We start from the raw sequence: 15,768 nt of genomic DNA, 5'->3' as shown, positions 1-15,768 counted from the left end.
GCATTCCACGCCTCAACATCACACTCGGTACCTCGGATATCAACATCATATGCCCCTAGATACCAAGGAATATTAGTAATAACGAGTTAAGATGTATTGACTCATTCTTCCTGAAGAATTATATATGTATACATTATATATATATATGGTTTGGAACAATAATAAATCTTTTCGTACTAAGCTATTACGTGTGAATCTTAACTAGTATGTACTACTTGGTTAATTCATATCACTAATATGCTATAATGTACATCCTTCGTTAATGACTTAACAATCGTTAATCACTGCTTCAGCACAATAAACTCCATTTCATAATAAACCAAGTGTATTACTCAAATACATGATTGATTGTATACTTCCATTTTCGATATACTCGAAACTTTCTAGAAAACATCATTCATGCCTTGTGAATTTCACAAGAATTTCACGAGCATAAACATCATATACCGAGGTATATCAATAACAATGAACGATGAAGTATTGATTCATAACTTCATTAGCGAAATATTCCGCGACGATTATGTAATCTCTCAAGTTTTGAAGATTATTTATTCTCGTTCCAACCGCAAATCAAATGAGTTTAATATTATATTAACTCATTAAATCTATATTATATCTGAAGAATACATATATGAACGTATATCTTCATAAAGATTGTAATTAAAAATTCTTTTGTACAAACTGTTAATTGTGAAAATATTTTAACGGGTAGGTAATACCCGAGAAATATTTATATCTCACATTAATATATTACATTGTACATTCTTCAATTCTAATTCAATAGTCAGTAACTATACTACTTATAAGATATATGTATTCGTTCACTAAAGAACAACCACTACATATTTTGACATATCAGAATTCAAGTAAAGCTTTAGCAGATGATATCTTCTTAAAGATCACTACATTCCTGAATTATATTCTATGATGAATTATCACATCAAACCACCGAAATTATCATTCATTACTTTTGAAATCAACAACGCCTATTCGTCAACCATTAGATCCGTTGACGATTACAATCAGCGTTTAGTCATCTAAAAATAAAATTTCTTGAAACCATCTCGGATTGATAACCAACGATTCAAATATGGTTGCATTAAATGCAAAGGAAACATTGTAGAAGGTCTTAAGGGCCAAAAGTTTGATGATAAAGAATGATATAAACTCATATTTAGAACTGAAAAACGGATTGAGCAAACTATGAAGGAGGTTGTGGACAAATCACAAGGACTAACCCTATACTCAAGGAATCCAGATGATTCAATTTCTGATGGAAATTACAGAAGACATATAATCTCCATACGCATTCTAAATTTTCCTCATTATCACTCGATCTTAGAAATTCTAAGATATTATCGTATCTTTCGTTATAAATATCCTCTATATTTCTGAAGATATCTTCATAACGATTCTTGTCCGCAATTAATTATCTCTTTGAGATCTTTATCACATCATAAAGGAAACTGTTTTAGTTTCTATATTTCTGTAACATACAAGTTTTGAATGATATGAAGTAATGTTGGGGATTAAAGCATGAGTTAGTATAATATAATGACGGCAGGCCAACGTGATTATATTACAGTAAGTCATGCTAAATTTTTAATGGAAGATGATGATTCATAGACTCTATAATCATTATTTGCCATGTTACACGACCCTTACATTCTACTTAATCTCTAAACATATCAAGAACATATTTTCTTGATAGATCTAACTTTTCCCGTGAATTCTGGTAATTTGACAAATCAAAGATCGTGCTATTACAATTGCTATCTTAGAACATTAATTATGTTCATTCGAAACTCCATACCTACGAGTTCTGGACCATTATTCGCTTTACTTAAAGTCGAGAAGAGAAAACAAGAACATAGAGCTCCGACATATAAGGGAAAATATAAAGCCTGATAACAACACTGAAATTACAAACCGTGTATATCAATGCGTATAGAAATATAAAGACGCGGGAGAACTAAAAACACAATAAATCCTAGAGCATAATAGAAGTAAACAGACTCCTCTGGTGGGAGTTGGAAAAGAAGGAAGATTATGGCGATAACCAATATAAGGTCAAGAACAAGAACTGGATTGAGCATATTAACAAATCTTTTGGAAGTATGAATTGAGGAAGAAAGTATAGAAGTGGTGAAGATAAGGAAACGGAAGAAACTAATTTATAGCGAAATTCCAGACATAGCAATCGAGGCAATTCACCGCATTTAATCAAAAAAAATAATCTTAAATTCCTTAATTACCGGAGAATCAAATCTTATACAAATTTACGAAGATTTCTTTAAATCCCTTAAATTTCGAAAATCAACTTTAGCTATGTTAAAATTTAAGATGAACATTTAATTTCATAATTTCACTTTTTTGGTGATAGCTTCATTTATACTCTTCCTATAATCGAATCATTATATCCATATTATTCAAAGGAGATAAAACTCTATTTTTCAACTCATATTCATCATTCTTGTTGTAAAGAATGACAATCTCTATCAAACTTCATGACTATGATTTTCATGAACTCCTCTCTATTTGGCTGCCATAATATTGTGGCATAAACGCTCAAAGTTTTAAATAAGCTCACTATTATTCATAACACATTTCATGTGTTCAGTTTACTGAAATGCTTGTATAGCACCATCATCCCTTTTGAAAATAACCTAGTCCAATGACACTCTTGTTAATCCTTTAGATAACCTCCGCATTAATGATAACATGCACTTCATAGAAGAACCTGTAGAAATTATGGTTCGTATGATTTAAACTCTTGAAACAAAACAATATTCTATCCGTTGGAATTCACGAAAGGCCCCGACCATACATGGGAACGTGAAGACCAAACAAAACGTAAATATCCTCATCTATGTATGAACAACGCCGATTGATGGCAACAACTAAATTTCGGGACGAAATTTCTTTTAACGGGTAGGTACTATGACAACCCGGAAATTTCCGACTAAATTTAAACCTAACTTTTATATGATTCCGACGATTCACGAACAATTTTATGTAAATATATATATTAATTAAAAACGTTACGTGTTATAATAATTTCTATTATTTAAACGATTTTAAAATCAACTTTAAAATATAATTGATTTTGAAAAACTAAATATTAAATAAATATTTCAAATATATATTTCGAAATGAATATATATATATATATATATATATATATATATATATATATATATATATATATATATATATATATATATATATATATATATATATATATATATATATATTTCAATGTAATGAATTAGTAAAAAGAAAATAATACTTATCATGTAGTAAATGTAATAATAATAATAATAATAATAATAATAATAATAATAATAATAATAATAATAATAATAATAATAATAATAATAATAATAATAATAATAATAATAATGAGACTAAAAAAAATCCTAAACAAATACATCCTTATGTTGACTAAAAATAAATAAAAGAGTATAAACTAATACATCCTTATGTTGACTAAAAATAAAATTATAAACTAGTATACATATAGTCAATTTTGGTACATAAAGTATGTATTTTTATATTGAAATTTTAGGCTATAAATACTCATGAATGCAAGCATTAAACTTGCACCATTTCTTACACTTACAAAGTGTTTCTTTCTTTCTCTCCATTATCATCTTTGTTCTTACACTTCATTATTAGTATTCTTAATCAAGAATCAAACCACTAAAGGTAGTTATAAGCCTACTGAATTATAACATAATCAAACCACTAAAGGTAGTTATAAGCCTACTGAATTATAACATATTATTATTTATACATAAAATACTACGACGAAGTCATGAGCGGGTCATTTCAAAACGGGTTTTATGAGCGGGATAGAGCTAAGGAAAGTATGGGTTATAGCTATGGAGGTTATGGGTATTGTTCGTGAGGTCAACCTAGCTTTTGTAATGTCTGTTACATCTGCGTACTTTTTCCTGCAATATTGAGCCACAATATTGATACATGAGTGATGTTTCCATTTTCAATTATTATTATTATTACTATCGTTATTATCACCAAGGTTATAATCAAGATAACGTGCACTATATATGAACCTCAACGCTACTTAAGGCCTAGGGTGATCGTTGGTACCACTATGGGACGCTTGTGGATTTCGAATGCCAAACTTAGATTTTGGTCGAGAAATCAAGGACCAACCGGTAAAAATAGATCATTCAAGTGACTCGGCGGTGGCATAGATGTTTGGGTATGGTGCATAATATCAAACGCGACTATAGTAATCATACACTCACTAAGTGAACAACACTTAGTCACTTACACACTTAATAAGTGGTGGACTTATTAAGAACAACTCACTAGTATTCAACACTAACTTACTAAACATGGAAACTTACTAAAAGTGAAAACTTTCCATAGATAGTAACCTTTCCGAAAATGGAATTTCTTTCAGAAAACCATTATCATTGGTATAGTTACCATACTTAAGTCTATTAGACAACATCTGATCGTACATTCTATCTCTAGGTTGAGATCCCGATCACTTATTTCCATTCATTTCATTCCTTTCAAGGAATACTTCAACTGCTATTTAAGGTGAGTTTTCATAGTTCCCTTTTTATCTATATTTTTGGGCTGAGAATACATGCGCTACTTTTATAACTGTTTTTATGAAATGAATACAAATACTAAAACTAATTTTTCGTGAGTTTTCATAGTTCCCTTTTTATCTATATTTTTGGGCTGAGAATACATGCGCTACTTTTATAACTGTTTTTATGAAATGAATACAAATACTAAATCTGATTTTTCGTGAGTTTTCATAGTTCCCTTTTTATCTATATTTTTGGGCTGAGAATACATGCGCTACTTTTATAACTGTTTTTATGAAATGAATACAAATACTAAAACTGATTTTTCGTGAGTTTATAGATCCCTTTTACTCTTTACATTTTTGGGCTGAGAATACATGCGCTACTTTTATAGCTGTTTTTATGAAATGAATACAAATACTAAAACTGATTTTTCGTGAGTTTTCATAGTTCCCTTTTTATCTATATTTTTGGGCTGAGAATACATGCACAACTTTTATAACTGTTTTACACGCTAGACACAAGTACCAACTTTAAACTATGCTATACCCGGCTATGTCCGACTAAGTCCCTAACCGACAAGTATAAACACAACTTGTCTTTGGGGCAAACTTTTGGATCTGCTTGATCTACTAATTGGTCCCTGCGAGACCAAGCTTATGAATAACTTTTGGATCTGCGTGATCTACTAATTGGTTCATGCGAGACCAAGCTTATGAACAACTTTTGGATCTACGTGATCTACTAATTGGTCCCTGCGAGACCAAGCTTATGAACAACTTTTGGATCTGCGAGATCTACTAATTGGTGCTTGTGAGATCAAGCTTATGAACAACTTTTGGATCTACGTGATCTACTAATTGGTCCCTGCGAGACCAAGCTTATGAATAACTTTTGAATCTGCATGATCTACTAATTGGTCCATGTGAGACCAAGCTTATGAATAACTTTTGGATCTGCGAGATCTACTAATTGGTCCCTGCGAGACCAAGCTTATGAACAAAAATCTTGTGGTCTAACACTATTACTGAAATCATTATTTATGACAAACCTATGAACTCACTCAACCTTTATGTTGACACTTTAAGCATGTTTATTCTCAGGTACTTAAATATTGCTTCCGCTGTATATCTGCTGCTTTGATGATGATTGCTTGCCATGCTTGGAGTCTTCATTTCATATAATACCAATTAAAGACATTTAATGCATTGTTCATTAAATACAATGTAATCTATTTATCTTCCGCTGCAAAACTCAATAAAACGTCTCATATAGAGTCGTTCTCGTTTATACAACTGTGATTTGATATATTTAGTGACGTTATTCTTCCAGGCCCTATCTGGAGGACGTCACAACTCATCACCTACACTCACAAACCACATCACCATTACTTCACATTTTTAACACAACTATCAATAAAATCACACCGACAACTATTTACAAATAGTCTAAATTTTTAACACAAGTTTTGATGTGTTCCAGTAGTTGGTGGTCTGCCTCCTTTAGGGGAGGTCATGAGTTCGACCCCCTTTGACTACATATTAACTCACAATTTTATCTCTGCCATGAAGTTTCACCCATGACACCTTTTCCACATCAGATTGGGGGGTAAAGGGGAGGGGATTTTTACCGTCCATGCCCCGTGTAGTTGGGGGCGGGTATAACTGTGTAGGAGATAAACGCGTGGGTGGTTAAGTCCCCTTGAGTGATCCTAACAGTTGTTTAAAAAAATATATAAAAAAAATCACACCCACAACTATTTTATTTTACAAATAGTCTAAATTAGTTGTTGAACCCTCGCTTCGCGCCGGGAGTTCGGTTTTCAATGTATTTTATTGCGTTTAGTTTGTAAAATTATTTCGTGGCTAAATAATGATGTCGTTGAAGCGCAACTCGAGTCGAACTAAAAGGTATAACCCGTGAAAGATTTAAATGTTAATTTAAATTAACAATATATGTCCATCTCCGCGTTTAGCTATGTAATTATCGACTTTTAAAATTTAATGCAAAATCAACGTGTATGAAAAGTACCCCAGATATTTAGCGTTTTTTAAAAAACGTCCGTTTTGCGTATAGTTAGTGACATTATGTTCCTAAAATTATTTCGAGTTTAACGATGGTGTCGAAAAAATTTAATTCGTTGGCGAGCGAGAAGATATGACCTGTTGAATATTTGAGTGAAATTTATTTAAGATTTTTTTATAAAAATAGTTATTTGACACTTTACCCCCCCTGTTTAGGGGGATCGATTTGAATATTTGAAAAAAGTGTGAGGGTCTTTGTTGATGTAATGAAATTTAATTAGAATAAAAAAAAGTGAAAGAACAAAAATGCCTCTAGCTACTATTCACCATTTTTGTCTATTAGATAATCTATAGTTTCTATTAAAGTTCTAAAATGATGATGTCATAAATAAACATTTTTTAAGCTTAAAAGAAATTTAAAAAAAAATTAAAAAATTCTTAAAACACCATGATGATGTCATAAATAACAATTAATCTTAATTATATACACTTAATTAATAACAATTAAAGATAAAATGATAATGATGAAAAATAAATGCAAAAGAGATATAATTTAAACAATTATTCTGTTTCTAAATTTAAAAAATTTTCTCCTGCATATTATTTAGTCAGAATTTCAAAACAATATCAACTACCTTCATATTAATGGTTTAGCATTCTCTCTTTAAAAATCTTTGATTATTTCGGATCATATGTTCCAGGTAAAATATTTGTGGTACGCTTTCGTTGTCATTATTTACTATATGCATTTTAAAAACTTCAAAAATTTGATTATCAAGTTTGTTAGTCGGAATCTGTGGTTCCACAGGTCATTAAACTAAATGATTTTAGCATTTACTTTCATTTAATACCTAAAACATATCATTAAATTATTTCGTTTAAACAAACTCGTGATTTCACGGGTCGTTGAAAGTGTCGTCCCTTTTCTATCTTTGCTACATAATTAGATTAATTATATGATGATTATGATTAAGTTTAAGTACTCCTATCAATTATGATTATGACAATACTTATTATATTACGGAATATATTAATTATTTCACCGATATCCTTCCTCCCTAAAAAATTTGAAACCACAAAAATGTGTCCGAGTCTGATTTCTGTCATGCTCATGCATGCCAGACAAATTTACTTTTCATGCTACCTCACTTTTTCTGTTTTTCCGTAACACCCCCTCACGTTATTAAATTCTTAAACATAATCCTTATACTTCACCTTGTTTTAACAACACCTATAACAGATTGAATTGAAAAGGTATAAACAGTGGCAGAGGGATATATAAGGTTATGTGGTCAAATGACACCTTCGGCAAAAAAAAAGCTAAGCTAGTATTATATATAATTTACTAGTGAAATGACCCGTGAAACTACGGGTTTGTTTAAACGAAACAGTTTAATGATGGGTATTAAGTGAATGTAAATGCTAAAGTTATTTAGTTTTATAACCCGTGGAACCACATAATCCAACTAAGAAACTCTTCAGCTGAACATTTCATCAAACACCTAAAATGCATATTTAACAATCCACATCCAATCATAAGAGATAATATTGGTTGTCATTTTATTTAAAAGTGTAAATCGAAATATAAATATAGAATTGGTTTCATTCTGCCTAACTTTTATCTTTTCCGTACTCAATTCAAAATAATTAATTAAAATAATTTAACTATTTAATTTTAATAATTAAAATAATTATTAATAAGATTTAATAATAATAATTAATTAATAAGATTTAATTTTAATTCAAAATTATTTAGATTAATGACATCACCCACCACGCTTAGATTTTTTTCTTTTTCTTTTTGATTTTTTCTTAACAAAGGAATTAGTCTAATAATGATATAATCATTTTAGCAATATAATAGAAACGATAGATAGATAGATAGATAGATAGATAGATAGATAGATAGATAGGTATAATTTGTATTTTCTTATGAATTGACCCCAACCCCACATTCCCATCCATCCCAGATTCCCAGTTTAATTAAAACCCCACTCACGGCCCACTCAACAAAATTTAATACACTAATTTTTATTTGGTAATTGGATTGAAAAACACAGCCCAATTGTTTATTAGTCTATGTAGCCCAATTGTTATTTTAATACGGAGTAATACAAATCGTTGATGACTTGGTTTTACGGAAGTTTGCAAAACCAAGTTACAAATTGCCTAGACTTTTATACTTTTATTCATTCATATTATTATATTCATTAATTCATATAATAATACTAATACTTTTCTCAAGTTCGATCATCGTCAGGGAAGGAGCCGTCCATTCTCAATCAAGGTTATAATTTCAATTCAGGTAATAATATATCTGTTACATATTTTTTTTTTCTTTTTTGGTATCTAAAATTTTAGGGTTTATTATTTTTAGGTTTTATGCTTAATTTACTTTCAATGTTTGATAATCCTAGTTTACATCATTACTTGATACTATCATCATATCATGATTTGTTTATGTTACTTATTTGTACGTTCCATTTAATGTTGATTATAGAGAGATGCAAGACACACTAGATAATTTTGTGAAAAGAAAATCATCTAATGAATGAGAACCTTCAAGCGCAAATGTTTCCAATTAAATTTCAAGATCTAACTCTATTTCTTCAATGCCAAAAGAAATTGATATAACCGATCGTCCTTAGGATCCCGCAAATAGAAAAAAAATATTAAACTATGACCCTAATCAAAGAGATGAAATCTGAGACTTTATTTGCAAACAAGACCTTGTCAACCACGTGGTCATTCATGTCCGACAAAAAAAGTAGGGCCCACTAATAGACGTTTTGTCCTAGCTTGGTTTGATGAATTTTGTTGATTAGATTATAGTGTAAAGGCGGATAAGGCACATTGTTTGTGGTGTTATTTGTGTAGAGATCAAGTAGACAAACAGTGTGGCAGTGGTTTTTAATTTTGTCTTGATCTTAGTGCAATTATTTTAGCGATTTAATATATTTCGTTGTTATATTATGACACCATCCACTTATAATCCTGGCTCCGCCACTGGGTATAAACTATATAAACTACTGTCTATGCTAATTTTTATGCTTGTAAAATATATAGCCTATTGTTGTACAAACGTTTTTAGGTGCTAGAATGATATTGGAACAAACGTTATACTTGATTTAGAGGTCAAATTTACTAGAACAAGCTTCATTGTGATCAAAGAATCAAACCTACTCACTCAGGAATAGATTAGAATGATACCTAAAGTTGTTATTCATATTGGGAACTATTAGAACGAAAAGAATAGCTCATAAAACGTATAGGGTTTGCTAGGAATGTGTAACTTTTAATGAAACCCGTAACCCTTATTTATATATTGTCATCTCTTTATCATGCGACAGACTCTATCTATCTTACGAAGGACTCATACTATCGTGCGATGACAGTTCATCTTCAATATTCCACCGACTTAACTCTATCGTGCGAATCCAGTCAGTATAACTTTGTTAACTCTTACGATCCCGTTACTTAAACAACTAACAATTATATAAACATGATATAAAAATAATCATTCAAGTAACGTAATAAACAAACAAAAAAGTCCATTGTCTATTTACAATATTTTTTAGCGATCAAATGACCGAAATAAATGTGCATTCACGATACGAACTAGAAACTAGAAACTATATATATATATATATATATATATATATATATATATATATATATATATATATATATATAGGGTCATAATCAAGAGGGAATCACATATATATATAGGGTCATAATCAAGAGGGAATCACTTTTTAGGGGGAAGGAGGAAGCAAATTTTTTTTTTTTTTTGTTTTTTGAAAAAACTTTGTTCACGAACATTATAGATTATATAAAAATATGAACATTTAAAAAAGACACTTTGTGATGAATGTTATTATTTTGGCTGGAAAATGCTCGAAGAAAAAAAATAAAAACATTCAATGCAATGAATGTTTTGCTGCTGAGTTTATTTGAATCATTTTGTTTTCATCTTGTGTGAAGTATTTTTTTCGAATTTAGCCCGTTTTAGAGTTAGGGTTTAGGGTTTAGGGTTTACTCCGTAAACCCTCAACCCAAAACCCTAAATCCTAAACCCTAAACTCTAAACCGTTCGTGTTAAAATATTCAATCTAAACCCTAATTTCTAAACCCTAAACCCTAATTTCTAAACCCAAAACCCTAATTTCTAAACCCTAATAGCTAAATCCTAATTTATAACCCCCTAATTTCTAAACCCTAATTTCTAACCCCTTAAGAAAAACTCAGCAGCAAAACATTCAAAGCATTAAATGTTTTTATTTTTTTTCTTCGAGCGTTTTCCCGCCAAAATAATGACATTCATCACAAAGTTTCTTTTTTAAATGTTCATATTTTCATCTAATCTATAATGTTCGTGAACAAAATTTTTTCAAAAAACGAAAAAAAATTACTTCTCCTCACTTCCCCCCAAAAAAGTGCTTCCCTCTTGATTAAATCTCTCTCTCTCTCTCTCTCTATATATATATATATATATATATATATATATATATATATATAGTGAAAGGATCCCTGAAGAACTCTCATATGGAGAGAACCCAGCGAACCACGATGTGATTTTACCAAACATCAAAATCAATAAAATTGAAAGTTAAAATCGATTGAAACAAGATTCTAAGGCAACGATTATCAACTTCCTTGAAGGATTATACTCCAAATCATCATCGAATTCCTCAATTTCATGATGAACAATGTCGAATGATGAAGATGAACTGCAACTTTGATTTTTACGATTCAGTTATATTCAGACCTTGAATCCTTCACAAAATCTTCTAGTCGCTGCTAATGGAACAAGGTAACATCAATTTCAAACATTAATTCGATTGATTTAAGAATCTGCACATTCGATTGAGTAGGTGAATTTTGTAGATGAACTCAATCTGTGTGCAGATTGGGTTCATTCTTTATGAAGATTGAGTTCAATCTGCATACAGATTGAAGATCAACCTGCAACAGATTGAATGTCATATGTTGATTTCATCTGTTCGATCAATCTGCACATAAAATAAGCTCAATCTGCAAGCATATTGACTCAATCTGCAAGCAGATTGACTCAATCTGCACGCAGATTGACTCCATCTGCACGCAGATTGAAGGTTAGTCTGTGCAGATTGAACTCGATCTCTGCTGGTTCTCTTGGTTCTCTACTACCTTTGGTTCTCCATGGATCCTCACCATATATATATATATATATATATATATATATATATATATATATATATATATATATATATATATATGTACTAACACGTTTTAACTATTAGAATATCTAAATCGTATGGTGAAATAGATGAATCAATATTTACTGGTATTGAAACTAGTTTACACATCAAAATACTACACATTTAAATTTAAATTTAAATACTACACTATATTAGAATTAAAATTAGATATTAGATGTTTCGTAAAAGTTATTTTATGTTAATGGCCATGACGTTTTGTTTATGTAGGAAGATAAAAAAAAAATATACCTAAGTATAGAACAATAATAAGCACTTTATCATTTTTTTTATCAAGTATCAATTGTTTTTATTAATTTTTTTTATTTATTATTTTACTATTGATTGATGAAACAATGAGGGTGATATATACCATTTTATTCATGAGAAAGGTTAATAATCACTAATAATTTTTACGAATTTTTTGGAATGTTTTAACACATTTTTCTAATTTTGCACAATTTGGTAATCATCATTAAACGATAACCGCTGTTAGTATTAAAGTGCGGTGGGTAGAGTGAAGTATGCATGTTTGTATTTAAAAATCAAGATTATTATTCATTTTTCTATCAAACGTTCAAACATGAATATTAGTTTTAAACTTTTTTTAATTGAGTTTGAATCAGTGGCGATTCTAGGATTAAAACCCAATGGGGTCACAAAAATTTATTCGATAATTTTCTTGCACAAAATATTGAATGCGTCGGGTCAAATCGGGTCGGGTCGGGTCGGGTCGCATCCGAATTAAAAAAACATAAACCTAAATAATACATTACAAATTATAAGGTTGTTCATATTCATTACTATCGTCATTACAAAAATTATCATACAAAAGAGTATCATTTATATAAAAAGGGAATTGATATTTTTACAAACATTACCCCTATACAAAAGATCATATATTCACAAGCTTTTACATTTGTCGACGAGGTTTCATACGATAAAATTCATCCATAATTGCTTCATTGCTAATATCATCTAAAACTTCTTTCTCAATATATGAAAGTAGACAATCATTCATAAATTGATCTCCCGATTTGTTTCGCAAATCGTTCTTTATTAACTTCATTGTTGAAAATGCACGCTCAACGGTAGATGTTGCAACAGGCAAAATCAATGCAAGTTTCAAAAGAAGATACACCTTCGGATATATTATACTCTTGTTTGTTTCAACCATCATCTTTGCAAGGTGTCCAATTCCTTTCAAATCACTAAACCTTTCATCACCACGTACATCATTAATGTAATTCATAAGTTGTCCTCTAAGAAATCCAAGCTCATGTTTTGGGAACTCTGAAGGATAGAAATCGGCCATTTTCATAAGATCTTCCACTTGAAATGCTTTAAACAACTTACTTGGGTTCAAAGAAGCCATAGAAATAAGTAATGTTGTGTTCACCTCATTGAAACGATAGTTTAGCTCTCGAAGTTGCATATCAATGACCGCATAAAATACATCCACTTGGTAGTGGTGTAATGAACTAACATGTGAACCTCTATGACGACTTATGCCATCATAAAATGGGTCATCCATATTCGTATTCTCGATATTATTTTTTACGCAAAACAAACTAAGCTTCTCTAAAAGTAGTTCCCATCCATTGTCTCTTGAAGTCTTGTCTTAGAACCCCTCACTTGATGTATTGCGTTTACAATATCTTGATCTTTTCTTTGCAATGTTGTGTTCAAATCATTTGTGATCTCCAAGACATCAACCATTAAGTGTAGACAAAAAACAAAATCAAACTTTAGTAATGTCCTCAAAAGACGACATGCTTCTGCTCTTTGATCTTGACAACTACCATCCTCACTTATGTCCTCGAGTACTTCGCAAATTGAAGGATATATAGTCAATATGTTTAGAAGTGAACGATAGTGAGAACCCCAACGAGTGTTACACGGACGTTTAATTCCAACTTCTTGATTTTGACCGGTACTACTTACAAGTTCACCTGTTATAAGAATAACTTTTATATTAAAATAAAGCTGAGTGGCACAGACCCAAAATACCACTAGTTATATGACTATATGCATAACATGTATTATTTAACTATATACATAAAACTAAAAAGCTACACTTAAGTAACAGTACCTATATCTATTCATACATATTATCATTTGATTTCAACATACAATAGAATAGAAGAGTGACAGTACGTTAGTACAACAATATCAATTAGAAATATTATTTCAACTATAATATCTCTGTCTAATATCTATTCATACATATACATATTTGTGTAAAAGAGTACTCGTATTAGATATATTATTTCAACTATAATATCTATGCTTCTGGAAATATACAGCAACAGTCAAACCAATTTATAACAGCCCAATTACTCTATATATCTAATTGACAAAGTCCAAATGAATCGTCCCTCATAAGTTTCACACTTAACCTCAAACTTTTTAAATTTTCACAATTAGACCCCGCCTTTTACAATACTTAACTTTATAATTTTGCAAACTTAGCACAAAGTTTTCACATTTTATTATTTAACCATTAAACTCCTCATTCATTATAAATCAACCACATAATTTTTATTAACTAATAACTATTCATTATTATTATTATTATTATTATTATTATTATTATTATTATTATTATTATTATAGATATAGACATAGTCCAAATGAATAGTCCCCCCATAAGTTTCACACTTAACCTCAAAATTTTTATATTTTCACAATTAGACCCCGCCTTTTACAATACTTAACTTTATAATTTTGCAAACTTAGCACAAAGTTTTCACATTTTATTATTTAACCATTAAACTCCTCATTTATTATAAATCAACCACATAATTTTTATTAACTAATAACTATTCATTATTATTATTATTATTATTATTATTATTATTATTATTATTATATATCTAAAAGACAAAGGCTTTATGAATAGTTCTTCCTAATGCTTTAATCGTTTGTATGTCGTGCAAAAAGGTTGTACTCACAATGACACCACACTAAACATTGACAATCATTATAAACTTTAGGGCGCCAAATGTAAATTTCTAGGGTAAAAAATGTAAACTCCATAGGGGTCTAAAGTTAAACTTCAAGGGCCAAATCGTAACTTCTTTATTTTCCATAAAACTACCCAACAAATCCACCTAAATTTTTAACCGCCTTTAAATTTTTGTACGACTCGGGATATGTTTAACCGACATAATCATAACCGCTAAACACAAAATAATTTTACGAACCAAACACAACAAATTATATCCGAAACGGAGTCCCGCCGCGAAGCGAGGGCTCCTCCACTAGTTGTTTCTGATTAATACTAAGAACAGCTAATTGTCATCTTTATGCATATAAAGTCACATGTGAAATAAATTTTATATTAAAACATACCTTTAGCCAATGCCTCCACTATATGTGTTGCTTGTTTTTTTCTAAGTAAGTCTCGACGCTTATAAGAGGAGCCAATCATGTTCAATAATCGAGAAATTCGCTCAAAAAAATCATTTATTGAACAATGATTTTTTGCAACAAACACGAGTGCCAATTGTAACTGGTGTGCAAAACAATGAATAAAATGTGCAGATTGAGATTCTTTCATGATTAAGGTCTTCAAACCATTGAAAGCGCCACTCATGTTACTAGCTCCATCGTAACCTTGCCCCCGGATACTACATGGACTCAACCCTTGTCCTAACAACATTGAATAAATGGCCGACTTTAGTGACAAAGCTGAAGTATCACTGACTTGTTTAATCCCAATAAATCGTTCCACAACAACCCCTTCATTATTTACAAATCGCAATACCAATGACATTTGCTCTTTACAAGACACATCACGGGACTCGTCTACTAAAATGGCAAAGAACTCATTTCCAATCTCTTTTGCAATAGCCTTCTCAACCTCAACTGCAGTAGCACGCACAATATCTTTTTGTATAGAGCTACACTTCATTTGTGAATTCTTTGGTGCGT

The 15,768-nt window shown here is 30.4% G+C and overlaps 1 protein-coding gene across 1 annotated transcript; it reads right to left on the bottom strand.

Annotated features, from left to right (window-relative positions):
- Window positions 1–12,718: 12,718 nt before the first annotated feature.
- LOC139862695 (uncharacterized) lies at window positions 12,719–15,768 on the bottom strand. The gene is made up of 2 exons (XM_071851322.1): window positions 15,187–15,768; window positions 12,719–13,125 (listed from the first exon to the last, which is right to left on the bottom strand). The coding sequence occupies exons 1-2, from the start codon at window positions 15,746–15,748 to the stop codon at window positions 12,746–12,748; spliced, it is 942 nt and encodes a 313-aa protein (XP_071707423.1). The 5' UTR covers window positions 15,749–15,768; the 3' UTR covers window positions 12,719–12,745.

Source organism: Rutidosis leptorrhynchoides, chromosome 1 (assembly GCF_046630445.1).
Source record: "Rutidosis leptorrhynchoides isolate AG116_Rl617_1_P2 chromosome 1, CSIRO_AGI_Rlap_v1, whole genome shotgun sequence".
Classification (NCBI taxonomy): domain Eukaryota; kingdom Viridiplantae; phylum Streptophyta; class Magnoliopsida; order Asterales; family Asteraceae; genus Rutidosis; species Rutidosis leptorrhynchoides.
The sequence above is the reverse complement of the archived record's forward strand: the minus strand, read 5'-3'. Positions and strand labels throughout refer to the sequence as shown.

What these genes read in the sequence shown, in the direction of transcription:
- LOC139862695 (XM_071851322.1), bottom strand. Translation starts at nt 15,748, where the DNA reads ATGAAGTGTAGCTCTATACAAAAAGATATTGTGCGTGCTACTGCAGTT. An exon ending in AGTGGAGGCATTGGCTAAAG is followed by an intron (nt 13,126 to 15,186) that starts GTATGTTTTAAT and finishes TCTATCCTTCAG; the next exon opens with AGTTCCCAAAACATGAGCTT.